This window comes from Numida meleagris, chromosome 2, assembly GCF_002078875.1.
Source record: "Numida meleagris isolate 19003 breed g44 Domestic line chromosome 2, NumMel1.0, whole genome shotgun sequence".
NCBI lineage: Eukaryota > Metazoa > Chordata > Aves > Galliformes > Numididae > Numida > Numida meleagris.
Genome location: NC_034410.1, coordinates 136,613,611 through 136,627,640, shown reverse-complemented (window position 1 = coordinate 136,627,640; position 14,030 = coordinate 136,613,611). Strand labels below are relative to the sequence as shown.

Genomic DNA, 14,030 nt, shown 5'->3' with positions numbered 1-14,030 from the left:
GGCTATCAGTCTGAACAGAGAGTGTTGGTTTGTTTAAGGTATCTGAGCTCTTGGAGAAGAAAAAATTCCCATATGAGCAGAGGTTAACAGAGGTTAGCCCTGTGGAGAAGGACCCAGGTGTCCTGGTGGATGAAAAACCGAACATGAGCCAGCAGTGTGCTCTTGCAGCTTGGAAGGCCAATGGTATCCTGGGCTCCATCAGAAGAGGGGTGACCAGCAGGGAGAGGGAGGTGATTGTCCCTCTCTACTCTGCCCTTGTGAGTCCCCATCTGGAGTACTGCATCCAGGTCTGGGGCCCCCAGTACAGGAAGTATGTGGAGCTGTTGGACAGAGTCCAGAGGAGGGCCATGAAGATGATCAGAGGTCTGGAGCACCTCCTGTATGAAGACAGGCTGAGGGACCTGAGCTTGTTCAGCCTGCAGAAGAGAAGGCTGTGAGGAGACCTCATTGCAGCCTTCCAGTATTTAAAAGGGGATTATAAACAGGAGATAAATCAACTTTTTACTTGGGTAGACAGTGATAGAACAAGGGGGAATGGTTTTAAGCTCAGGGAGGGAGGATTTGGATTAAATGACAGGGCGAAGTTCTTCACAGAGAGAGTGGTGAGGTGCTGGAACAGGCTGCCCAGAGAGGCAATGGATGTCCCATCCCTGGAGGTGTTCAAGACCAGGTTGGATGGAACCCTGGGCAGCCTGGTCTAGTACCAGATCTGGAGGTTGGTGGCCCTGCCTGTGGCAGGGGTTTGGAATTTGATCCTTTGGGTCCCTTCCAATCCAAGCCATTCTATGATTTTCCAGCTGAGCTGGCCATTAAGTCTGCAATAGATGGCATGAGGTCTCCAAGAAGCTTTCCCTCAAAGAACTATGCTCCTGATCTGGAAGACAAAGAGGACACTGGGTCTATAAACAAGAGGTCTGAAGGAAAAGTGGGACTATACAGGACACACAGGAGGACCCTGAAGGATAGGGGTGAGCAGTGAGGGATGGTTTTATTACAGTTGGTGAGGGCAGCCATGAGTATCACGACACTGAAAAGATTATTGGGACCCAAAAGAACCATGAGGGACTCTGCAGGCAGCTTGAACAACGGCAGTACTGGGGATATGTGTAAGTCTCACCAGGCCCACAAAAGCTATCACAGTGGCAGAGGGCAAGGACCAGTGACATCCTACTCTACTGCCAGTGGTTCCCAGTTGAAACGCAATGGCTCTGTGGCCATTTCCACTACTGTAGGGTATAGATCACAAGATCTTGACAAAAATAGTTATCTTTATCTGGTGTTGTCATTTCCTTGCTAGATACCCTGCACGATTCATATTCTATTAAATGCACAGTTCAACCACAAGTCTGTTCTGATGGCAAACTATCCAGATCTGGATGTAATTTCCCCAATTTTAAGGTGCAATCATTTACAAGCAGGCAAAAGACAATGCTTGGCTGAAATATGGGACCCACATTTATGTCATTCCTATGGATTAGAATTTTAAATTCATCATCACAGGTAATTAAAACTTTATAGTTTGGTAACAAAATAAAAGAAGCTGAGATTTGGAAATGGATATATTCTAGGTGACTCACCTCTACTCTGTACTTGCTTAAAACAGGTCGGATGTTGGCTGGAACTGGGTAGATCTGGCTAACATCTGGTGGATCCACAGGGGGAAGTCTGTCTGGATCAGAGTCAGGAATCTGAAAAATTCAGCAGTCATTGATCAGGCCAATTTTTGGAAGAATAAAAACAGTATCAGAAGTATCCGTTATTAGTATGTTGAACACATCAACCTTATGCAGTTTTGCATGACACGCTGCGGAGCAGACAGGTTGTGATGAAAGAGTAATGTGACTTGGATTGCTGTCTGTCCTGCTGTGATGCTAAAACACTTGGCAAGGAGTGTGTTCAGTAGATTAGGGTTATGCACCTTGCTGGAAATAATAGTCTCTGGTGTCATAGCAGGACATAGTCTGCCCTAAAGACATGCATCTATTGAAGTATGGTAATTCTGTTTACTAAAAATGAAAAGCATGGTAATTCTGTTCAATAAAAATTTTGCCTGGAACTGCTTAGGAGACTTTCACAGGAAAAGTATAGATCTGATTCTAGCTAAAAAAGGCTGGTGAACAGACAGTACACGTGAGTTAAGCTGTACATTTACCAGCCAGATATAATGCTAGTGCTCTTCAGCCACGTTATAGTTGAGTATAATAGTACTGCACCACAACATGCTGTCAGCTTTTTAGAACTTGTAAACTACATATGGCTTCTGGGATAAACACACTCTCTGGAGAGCTTCATTACTCTCAGGCTAACTTATCGCTGCTGAAAGGTGAAACGTGACAGACAGTTCTCAAAGGACCAGTTAATTTGAAGTCTTCTGCTTCTTTTAACTGGGCCATCTGCCTGTACAGGTGTATATTGTTGTGTGGGAGTTTAATTACCCTAAAGGGGAAAGTATTTGTTCCCTAGGACCCAGTAGGTGAAGGAGGAGATGGGTGGAAAGCATGTCTTGTAGCATAGGAACAGGTTGCCCAGTGAGGTTGTGGATGCCCCCACCCTGGAAGCATTCAAGGCCAAGCTGGATGGGGCTTTGAGCAACCTGGTCTAGAGGGAGGTGTCCCTGTTTATAGCAGGGGGTAGGAACTAGATGATCTTAAAGGTCCCTTCCAATCCAAACCATTCTACGATTCTCCATATGATTCTGAACCTGCAGCATACGATAGTAATAACATAACAACAATAATTCACATGAACATGTTTATGGCTATGGCTTCTTACTCTTAACAGTAAGAATCCAAAGCAAATCACTGAGTAGATTTCATGGAGCTTAAGGCCAGAGATTTAGGCCTAGTTTTCTTACAACACATCTGGTCTATATCAGTCACCTCTGCACTGCTATTTAAAAAGCCAAACAGAAACACACAACTTTGTGAACAATACCTGCCTGGCTAGAAAGACAGCTGTTTGACATTAATTATAGTTGCTCCAGTTTCTCATTCTGAGTTAACCGATATTTAACACTCCAAAAATTGCTTGACAATAGGTTATTAATCTATATAGTACTATGAATAACAGAGTAAACAGGTAAGAGGCAAAGACCATGTGAACCAGAACATATAGCAGATACCATGTCCCCATGTATAATTCACCTCTCAGAGCACTCTCTTTCATTGTGCTATTTGACTTGTGCACTGATAACAAGGAATCAAGAAAAGTGTGCTCATCTATATGTAGTGACTTAAGAAAATGTAATTTCTAAACTGCTCAAGTTATTGTAATTTTCATTAAACTAGAAAATACTTAGCTATTTGTGTAACTACGAGACAGGACTAATTTCCAAACATGAAACTTAGGATAGGAAGATTAGAGACATCAGAGAATGGCTTAGATTGGAAGGGACCTCAAAGAACATCTAGTTCCAACCTCCTTGCTGCGGACAGGGTTGCCAACCACTAGATCAAGCACTAGATCAGAGATCTCATACTTAAGGACAAGATTTCCTCATAAAGAATTTTATTAAATTCATTAAACCATCCCATGCGTTTGAGGACTGCAAAACCTGCCTACATCACCACATTTGATGAAATAAGACCAAGATCAAACCAAGAATCCTTGGATCTTCTTTTGTTCTTTTTAAATATTGCAGTTAAATGAACAGCTCTCCACTGTCTTGCAAAGTATTGGAGTTTTCCTAGGTCTAACAACCTCTGGTGGAGTTGAGAGTGCTTCTGTATTCCAGATTTCAGGGGAATTCACTTGGTAGAACTCAGAGAAGACTTTGCTTTATGGCAAATATTTTTTTTAATGACAAGATGCTACATCACAAGAACAAAGTTAGCCATCTAGCATAACAGCATTCATTCTGAGTGTTCACTTTTCTACTCTTTCAACTGAATCATACAGCACTACAGATCAGTTCTGGAGTGCAATATGTCACGAGAAGCATTATGGGCTTGGAAGAAGAGAATGAGTTGGTGATTAGAGATATTCATTTCCATCCTCAGACAGAGCATCATCAGACACTGGAAGGATCCACTGGCACAACAGCTCTGGAAGTGCTTTGAAACCTGGCAGATGTTTATATGTACTCTTTCCTGAAAATTTCTTTAATGTTCATATTGCTGATATCTGCCATGTAAAATGGTTGAGAAAGTTGCCACTGTAAAGAATAATATGAGGACTACAGGATCTTTGCTTGCAATTCTTCTCTGCTCTCTGGAGATGGCCTAGAGGTATATTTGAATATATCCCCTGAGCAGTACTGCTTTTCATGTCTCAAAAGATTGCAAAACAAAATACAGTACTCTCTTTGTTCACAAACAAATGGATTTCAATAAAAAACTGGGAAAATTTTGGCTAAGGTAGTAGACTACCTCTAGGTACCCATCATAATGAGGATATGATCCCAGTGGCATCATATTACAGGATTTCATCAAGAACGTAATTACCCCATCATGCTTAAAAGCCTGTTTTATCCTGGGAATATCAGTAAGTGTCACAGAGCTTCACATCTTTCCCATTTTCAATTTCAGATTAAACTGTCATAGGTTCATAGCAGAAGAGAGAGTTTCATGTAAGTGGTGGCTCTGCAAATAGCCTGGGGCCTGAAATCCCAGGCATGTTACACCACATTTGTGCATGTGCTGGGCCAGCCCCAGAGGTATGCTGACTTACTGGGAAAACAGTGTAACATTTCTCCTAATATGTATGGGTATCAGAAAACTCAGTTTCCCTTATCCAATTATTGTTATTCACTGCTCTCTTTCTCTAAGTGAGAGAGCAATATTGAGAGCATTTTCAAATTGCTACAGTCAGTGCAATGCATTTCTCCAAAGAGCAGGTCATTGCAGTGGTGGTGATAGTTGAATCGTTGTTTCTCAAACTAGAGTCCAATTTAGGGCAGAGCAAGTGAGGGTCAAATAATGCACAGAGCACATGAGGGGCTGGCCATTGTGTGTGCATGGGCTGTGTCCTCTGTTTCCCAGCAAGATGGAGGGAGTGATAAAGACTGAGATGTGCAACAGCACAATGACTCTATTCCAGCTGCCATTTCCACTAATTCCCATGGTGTAAAATCTAATGGTCCAGGAAGTCCAGTTTACCTCTAAGAGCTCAAATGCAGCAAGAATGTCTCCTCCAGAAAGATTCCCACAATACACTGGGTGGTAAGAGAGCTTAGGTGGTTCATATTTGTGGTCAGCAAGTCTCACCACTGGGGCAGCCACCGTAGACCCAATATATTCTGCTTTACCCTAGAAAAAGGAAACACAGGCATCAAAGGCATGTGAAACGAAGATTATATAGACACTAATGTTTGTAAATAAAAAAAATACTCTTCTCTTGAAGTAAACAGCAATGAAAAAGTCAAGGCAGCTATGAAAATGGTGGTGTGGATTGTACTGAGTAGTCAATAGCTCTTCAGGGCATCCAAGGTTTCTCAGCTACACCTAGCCAGTGAGACTGTGCCAGAGTTTGCATGGCCAGAGAAAAATTCACATTTCCACAGACACAGTTACAATATTTGCAGGTGTATACAAAGACGGTGGGGAAGAAGATTCTTCTAATTGCTCTAAGCCAGTTTTTGGGAGCAGTCTTCACCTGAGAAAAACAAAGTCATAGCTTTGCAAGGGCATAAAGTTGAGTCTCAGGGCTGTTTTCAGATGTTAAACTGCAAACCATTGTAGTACTGAGCTCCATTCAGCAAAGTTATCCACATTACTTGACAATTTGCCTTTTAATGCCTTTACAGTGGCACAGCTTTGCCTTTACACTGACAGAAAGATGGAACAGTCTGGGTTTTTTCCTAAGAAGGAGTGCAAGTTTACCACTGCATCGTCATCATACAGTTCAATGACAATCTCTGGAGGGAACTGAGCGATTTCCTCTCCATCCCCATGAAGCACAATGCCATTGAAGAGCAGCATCTGGTTCCAAGTAGGGGACAATGTCTGAGAAATGATCTAAGGAAAGAGAATAAATATTCAGTGATTTATACATTACTTGTTTGGGAATGAATCATCAAAACTAAAACCAGTTTTCACTTCTGCAGTGTACACTTTTTTCAGTCTTGTTTTGCTTCAATGTAATAACACATAACACTTTAATCACACAGAATAATAATTTTTAATTTGTTGTAATTTGACTTACAGGGATGCATATAGTATTTCCTCACTTGCAATGTTTTAATTGGCTTGGTGAGAAATATATTTAACAAAGACAATATTTAAAGAGGAAAAAGTATGCCAACCACAAAACTATTCATAACCTGCTATCATTCTTTCAGATGGAAATAAGGCTCTTGACTTTAGTTTATTGACACTTGGCTGAAAGTCTTCTAAATACATGCAAGTTAATGTATTGGCTACAATATTTTATGCAAGCTGTGATTAAGTAACGATTCTGTGCCTATAAACTACTGCTTCCCTTGGCCAACTTCTACTTTCCTGATTCCAGTGCATATAAACACTAACCTCACTGGCTTCACTCATCAGCTTCTATTAGAAGTTAGAATCACGTTACAGGAAAAAATCAATTCATACCCTTGAGGCAAGAGGAGCACAAACAGGCGCTTAGAGCACAGAAAGCTTTTTGCTTCCCTCTCCCTTAGACATGTGCTGCAGCACTTTCTTCCTAAGAGAAGAAGGCGTCAGAGAACTTTACAAGTCAGTCATCATGGTTCATCATGAGGAAATGGGCAGTGGTTATCTTCTAAGTCAGGTTCTTCCCATCTGGCACGGGGTCAGCAAACTCAAAAAGGGTCAGCAGAGAAAACAGATGCCTTTTTATACTTGTGTTACTCTGCTGGCCTCTGGTGATGAGTTCCTTAGTGCACAGCCAGCATTTTTGCACTCAGTAGAAATATTCAAGGCATCTACTGACTACTTTTAGACAGTCTTCTGAGAGAAGACTTTGGGAGAAGAATTCAAACGAGGAGAAGTTTTTATTTAAACACTTTTATCCCAGAGATACCATATTTGCTGAGATAAATTCTGGTTGTGTCACAGATTTCAGAACTCCAGGCCCCACTTTAAGATAGCTGTAGAGGGCTTAGGACCTCTGAAAGTCAGTCCTTATGTTCTAGGACCTTGCTCATTTCCAAGGTTGTACCTCAACTCTTCTATCTGAAGCTGTGAAGAAGTTCCCACTTCTCTTTAGAGGCTTCTTCAGATGTCCACGGGCAACCATTTTCTCCCAAAAACGCCTGAGGAATAAGTAGGATCACTTCCTATGGGCACATCTTTGCAGCATTTAAGGGGTACAGAAGGTCTCACACACCTATGATTTCTGCTCATTCTAAAACCAACAATGAGCACTGAATTCCCCTGCAGAGAGCCATGCTGACACACATGGCTACAGAAGTCATACAAAGGTCTTCTTCACTCTTTGATCAATTATTGCACAAAGTCTATAAGGAAAGATAATTGTTCATACTCATATCAAGCAATGACAGAGGCCCAAAACAAAAATATATAGAAAAAGATGTCTGTGTGCTGCAAAAGCTCAGTAGCCCCAGAGAATCTGATGTCTGAAGGAGCTAAAATAAACAAGAATTACTGCACCTCATTTTTGAGCAGCGAGTACACCTATGCTTTTGCTTTGCTTAAAGTGGATGCTCAGGAATTGCCTTTTAATGGCAGACATCTAACTTTTTTTGCTAGGCATCTCTTTGCAAAACCAAGATTATTCCTTTTCATGGCTTAAATGAACAAAAAATAACCATCCAACTAAAGCTCTAACAATCCAACTAAAGAGTTTTCATTTACTGCAAGGGACTTTGCAACTTACCTTTGTGGTCTGGCAGTGTGTCGTGAAAGTAACTTTTGCAAAAGGATCAGAAAGTCCAGTGCTGTCGGCTGCAATGAGCCCCCTTGCCTGATACATGTGGGCTCTCAGCTGGAAGAGGTGCATGGCTGCATCATTGCAAAGAAAACATAAACATCAGCCTTATGGAAATGATTCAGCACATAGGAAAGAGGGGAAGATCCACCACCTGCCATGCAACTATCTCAGCCAGCACCTTCAGAAAGGCTGTCCATGTAGAAGTGGGGGGAAAGGCACATCCTTCTGAAAAGGATCCTTCTCTACAACTCCCTGAGAGGAGGTTGTAGCAAGGTGGGGGTCTGCCTTTTCTCCCAGGTAACAGTGATAGGATGAGAGGTAATGGCCTCAACTTGTCCCAGGGGAGGTTCATGTTGGATACTGGAAACATTTTTTCTCAGAAAGAGTGGTGATGCATTGGCACAGGCTGCCCAGGGAGATGGTGGAGTCATCATCCCTGGAGGTGTTCAAGAACCATGGAGATGTGGCACTGAGGGACATGGTTCAGTGGGCATGGTGGGGACGAACTAGATGATCTTAAAGGTCTTTTCCATCTTTAATGATTCTATGATTCTATGAACTAAGGGATGCTTCCTCATTACAAGGAGACAGACCGATGGCACAGGGAACAGAAAGTGTATGGAAACAGGTCCTTTCTTCCCCTGACACTTGGTTCTACCACTTCCAGTTTGCAAGGAGCTAGCAATGAAACAAGTTTTTGTTTTTTTTTTTTAACTAAAAGTTGTTGAGCCATGATTAACTCAGAGCAGTTGCTTTAAACAGAGATCTTGCAGCCCTCTGAATTAGAGCTTTTGGGGACCACCTGTTTCTTTACAGGACCTCTTCCATTACTACTATAGAGAAGAAACAGTATCTCACTTTTATACCGCAGGCAGGCAGGTGAGGACACCATGCTGTGCCCTGAGCTGGTACTGGATGGTATTTCAGTCTCATACCCTACAGGCAAATTATTCATGATGTGGTGGGTGTAGCTGGCTGGTCCAAGCCATAGGTAGATGTCCACCTTTGCCTGCACTGTCCAGCCCAACGGGCGCTTGCCAGGGAGCTTAAAAATAAGAATAAAAAAAAATAAAAATAGCATTTCTCCACAGCGAGCGGCTCTAAGACTTACTTAGCACAAGTAATTTCTGTGATTCTTAGGGAAGAAAGTAGTTGGTTGAAACTGTGTAAATGACATACTGATTACTATTCACACGTTTGTGCAGACTAGCTGATGTCCTACTTTTCCCAAACTTCAGCCCACTTCACATTTCATGGAGTTTTGCTGGCCTCCAATAGCTACTCCCATGTCCTCTTAAAAATATTATCTCAATGGGCAGATCGTAAAGCATATTCCAGTATAAAACATCACTGGTTTTGACAAACGATATGAGCATTTCCTTACCTTACCCGCCCACTACATCTAGCTCTGCTTAGCTCTGTGTTTATTATCTGTTCCTAAGGCCATTCTTGATATTGCAGGGGCTGCGGGATGAATTATAGCATTTTTTGTTTGTTTGTTTAGGCAGGCAAATAGTACTGTGTTTAACAAATTCCTATGACAAATATCAGGAGCTTAGATATTTCTATCCATCTGCTCTTCAGCTATGCTTTATAGGTGTGTTCTCAGCCGCTCCAGGTGAAAAAAACCATGAAAAAACCATTTTACAATGTTACCATTGCTTCGTGTGTTCAGGCGTTTCCTTCTGGCCATAGTAACAATTCTGCAGCTGGACGTTACTAGACACACGGCTTTCGCAGGCATATAATATCTACTAAAACTCCTCTTCAAGATGAATAATTCCAGAATAATGTTTTATATATATATATTGCACAAACGTAGGCATATTTTAAATAGCAAGCATAAACAATTGCTCTTCTACCTCAGAATACCTGGGTTCCCTTGCTACCAAGCTATGTGCTTGCTGAGCTCCTACCATTTTCTTCCTAACCTCCATGGGCTGCATTATGACGTCTTGCCAGCAAAGAGGTATCTATTTATGCATATAGCTATAAATAAACAGTGCTATAAACTTGGTCTGACAAGTAGTAAGAATGAATTACTCTTGACACCAAAAGCTTGGAAATAATGCAGTGCTTAAAGAAAGACAAGCATAAACATAAGAAGTAAATATTAACAGATGACAAACATGCACACATTTGTAGTATCTTACAAAGATAAACAAGTAAAATGCAATCCCTGGGTGAAACCTAAATACCAAAGTCTCCTCTGTCATTAGCTGTGATCACAGAATACCCCAGACTTACTTTCAGGAAATGGGTTTTAATCTTCCCACAGTCCTTGCCTCTCTGATCTTTCTCTGGGGAATAGAGTACGGATTTTGCAGGGATTCTCGCGTACGCGACTCTCTTGTTGTTGCTGAGCATCCAGATGAGGACATCAGGGAGCGTATTCTGTGGCTGTTACACAACAAGGAATAGTGAACTAAAACAGAATTCCTTCTGTGAGCCATCACCATTATTTTTTTGTGAAGTAATCCACCAAGTGCAGATCCCCCACCTTTCTTGTGTATACCTTGAATAAAACAGGCTATCGCTTCATGCTTTGCAAGCCATATTTTCACGCATAAACAGACCTAAAAGTAGAGAGCTTTTCAGGGTGTTCAATGAGTACCCACTCTGCATATCTTTCCAGAGGAAACTAAAACTGCAGGAAGCCACTTATCCATAAACTGGTTGAGCTGAAAGTACCTCCCATGAAAATGTCATCAACTTCATCTTACAAGATAAAAAAAAAAAAAAAAAAAAGTCCATACCTAATATTAGTATGTCTAAACAGTGTCTGCACAGTCAAGTATAATATAAAGACCACTGAGCCCAAATCACTATGCCATACAAGTGGAGATATGAACTCAGATCAGAAAGCAGGCTGTCTCCAAACCACCAAGAAGGGGCACAAATGGGATGGCCATTTTTTAAAACAAAACCAAATCTGTGTACCAAATAGTCTCAGTACCACCTAACTCAGTGTTTCCTACTCCAGCTTACCAACAGCTCCATTAATTGCAAAACAGGATTAAGGTCAATCATCCAAAGGAGGAGTCTTTGGTAAGACCAAGATTTGTTAATATCACTGGATTATGAAAATTAAATTGTAAATTTATCTCAGTTTCTGTATGGATTACCTCATCAACCAAGAATCGAATTTTATCTATAAAGATCTGAGTTGCACGTATCATTTCATCCAATGACATCTTTTTCTGTTGCTGAACAATTCCTTTGGCATCACTGGACATTGCTTCCTGCAATCAGGAATGACAACATGTATTTTTATGCAAAATCAAGTCTTTTGAACTGGACACAGAACACAAAAACAGTCTCAGGTGCAAGTTAAAAAGAAAAGATAGAGACACAAAGATAAAGCCCATTTTATGTATCTACTTTGCCAAAAGATGGCCATAAGTACATCCTCGTAGACAATAGACATAATCTTAAAAAACATAGGTGACTCTTGTGCTCTGCTTAGCCTAATCCAGATGCTCACTTATGCTAATGTCCCTCTAGAATCTGAGGGAGGGTAAAAGTAAAGGAAAAATTAAAATGTAGAAATGAGGAGCAGATCGAAACTAGAACACATTGAATCTAGTGTCTGTAGACATCCAGGTATAACAAATGCTGGTCTCTACTACCGTTGAAGCTCAGCCCCACCACAATAATTAAAAACCCAACAGTAATGTTGATTAGGTATTATTCTACTGAACTCAGCATCATCCCATTTTAAAGGGTAAGGAAAAATCAGTTCATTATTGTAACGTCTTATTTGTATTTAAAAACATGTTCTGAATTATTTCAGAGTGCCTTACAACAAAGCACAGTGGGAGCTAGCTTTATTAAAAAAAATGTTCTTAGATTATATATTCGTGTTAATTATAAAGCATTCCAGTGTGATTGAAATCAAATAGAAATTAATATGCATACAACCCATACACTTTCAGTTAACATCATTGCATCAGTGCCTGTAGCAGAAACACTCATACCAGCTCTTGCCTGAACAGCATGAGTCTTTTTTTGTCCAAAGTAGTGTAGTTCAACCCCTTGGGCTTCTTTTCAGCAACGGTCATGAAGGCCCTAGGACACAACAATAACAGTTTTTCTGAATGTGTGTTTGTTTGTTTTGGTTTGAGTTACTTTTGTTGTTGTTGTTGTTGTTTTTAACGTGAGTTGCTAGTGTAGATTTGGATGAAATGCTCCCTGGCTGCTGCAGTACATGACTCAAAAGACAGAGACGCTGAAATTCTGTCTAAAATAAATACCGAGCGCCTACAGGATTCAAAGAATAGAGTCTCCAGGCTCTTCACCAGACCTCACAGAATTAATAAATTAAGGTTTATATCTATTTTGAGTCAAATCGTATTGTCTGACACAGAGCCCACTGGAGGATATGTCCCAGCATGTGAAACCCTTCGTTTTTATCTTAACCTTGCACATTTTTGCAGAAAAATCTATCACGAACTGTATTAAATCCTATTTATTCCCACATGTTTTATTCTTCATGTCCAGAAGGCCAAAATAATATGGAAATGACTGGAGTAGTCTCCTATCAATACCGAATATTGACAGTAGCAATAAAATATTTTCTTCGTGTAGATAGAAACTGCAATTTGGGAAGCCCTTTGCCAAACAAATATATACATCCCAGTAAGATTGTTACACTTTTTTTGTTATTATTATCATCAGTTTCCTTGTCTAGTCTTGAATTTGTGGCCAACATATGAAGCCGATTTTCAATATTCCTTTAGTAAATGTACTTACCTGCTCTGATTGATGAAGTCACTTAGGGTCTTCCTCATTTTCTCCTCAGCTTCAATCTCTGAAACCTTGATCAAATCCTTCACTTGCAGTAATGACTCCTCCTAAGAAAAATGCATGAAAATGTTGTTTTGCAAAATAGGGTTCTTTGCCATTCTGCTGGTCTTGTGACACCATTATTCACTGTACAACTAGCAAGAATGAGGGAGGTGAGCTTGTAACATGAGAAAACAGGACCTTTGATGTATGACAAGCTTGGTGCACAGCATGGCTTGTTTTGACCTTTCCCTAGCCTCAACAACATGCTTCTACTGCTGGGACTTGATTTGTTTCCTCTCTTTGATGATGACTGGTTGGTGGACAACATTATCCTAACTAGTTAGGAGGAAAACCTATAGTTTGTTCTGTTTGCAGCCTTAACGCTTAAATTTAGCAAGCTACCAGAGTTAACTTCTCAAACCTCAGTGGGCACAGAAGGTCCACCCCAACATGTACTGCCACTGAAAATTGGAGTCAGTCCTCACTAGCTAAGATAAATGGCTGAATGACAAGAAATACAGCTGGGGTAAATGGTGGAGGCCTGTTCTGGGGGAAGTGACATCTCACTGTCATGCTCTGCTGAACACCTAAGCCTGGGAATTTGGTGGCCACTTACCAGGTGATCTGCCATATTTTCAAGAGTGTTAGAAGAGTACAAACGAAAGGTCTGGTCACCCCAGTAACTCCTGACACAGATGCAGGGCTTCCTCTCATCATACGGCAAGTACTGGTAATTCCTGTAGAAGTAAAGTACAGAGAGGACCATAAAAGTGAGAAAGGAGTTCAGGGGGAGCCAATGGAAAGAAAAGCTATTTTGTTTTCTCTCATGAGCTATGCAGTAAATACATGGGAAGAACGAACAGAAGCACCACTTGCTGATCAGATCACATGCTACCTAAGAGATCCCTGAAGAGAAAAACTTGAAGTTAATGCTCTAATTCCAGTGCTGTCCAGAGTGAGAGAAAAGTCAGGCAAAGAGGCATACAGAGGTCTGAAATACTCTGATAATGGTGGGAAGCCATAGCTTCATTGCTACATTTGTGGGTACAAGATATAGCAGAAATAAGGACAAAAATAAAATCTGATTACGTCTTTAAGAGCACTTCCAGGCAGGAAAGGCATGGCAGAGTCTCACTGCCATTTTCATTTCATGGGACAGTTTTTTCAGAATGAACGGCCAGTGGATATTGACATATCTTGGCAGATCCTTAGTAAAAGAGATACCTAGCTCATAACAACTCAGTGATAGAGCATCAGCTGCTCTCTCTTTTCCCACTTTCAATCTTTGGGCCAAGTTGCAGCATTGACTTCTTTTGTAGAGCTACGTTTGGTGTTTACTTAAAAGAGTTTCTTGTACTAAAAGATGAGCAAGTCACCAGCACAAACAGGGTCTCTGCAAACTAACGCAC

The 14,030-nt window shown here is 41.0% G+C and overlaps 1 protein-coding gene across 2 annotated transcripts in view; it reads right to left on the bottom strand.

Annotated features, from left to right (window-relative positions):
• The window catches only part of FER1L6 (fer-1 like family member 6), a 73,483-nt gene that overhangs the window by 26,245 nt on the left and 33,208 nt on the right, over positions 1–14,030 (bottom strand). For both annotated transcript variants that reach the window (XM_021388353.1, XM_021388354.1), the window contains exons 14-23: positions 13,238–13,358; positions 12,586–12,686; positions 11,811–11,901; positions 10,959–11,075; positions 10,081–10,233; positions 8,692–8,878; positions 7,780–7,904; positions 5,820–5,954; positions 5,097–5,246; positions 1,578–1,688 (exon numbers count right to left, since the gene is read on the bottom strand). In XM_021388353.1, coding sequence (XP_021244028.1) covers positions 1,578–1,688; positions 5,097–5,246; positions 5,820–5,954; positions 7,780–7,904; positions 8,692–8,878; positions 10,081–10,233; positions 10,959–11,075; positions 11,811–11,901; positions 12,586–12,686; positions 13,238–13,358 — 1,291 coding nt within the window. The remainder of the gene's footprint in view (positions 1–1,577; positions 1,689–5,096; positions 5,247–5,819; positions 5,955–7,779; positions 7,905–8,691; positions 8,879–10,080; positions 10,234–10,958; positions 11,076–11,810; positions 11,902–12,585; positions 12,687–13,237; positions 13,359–14,030) is intronic.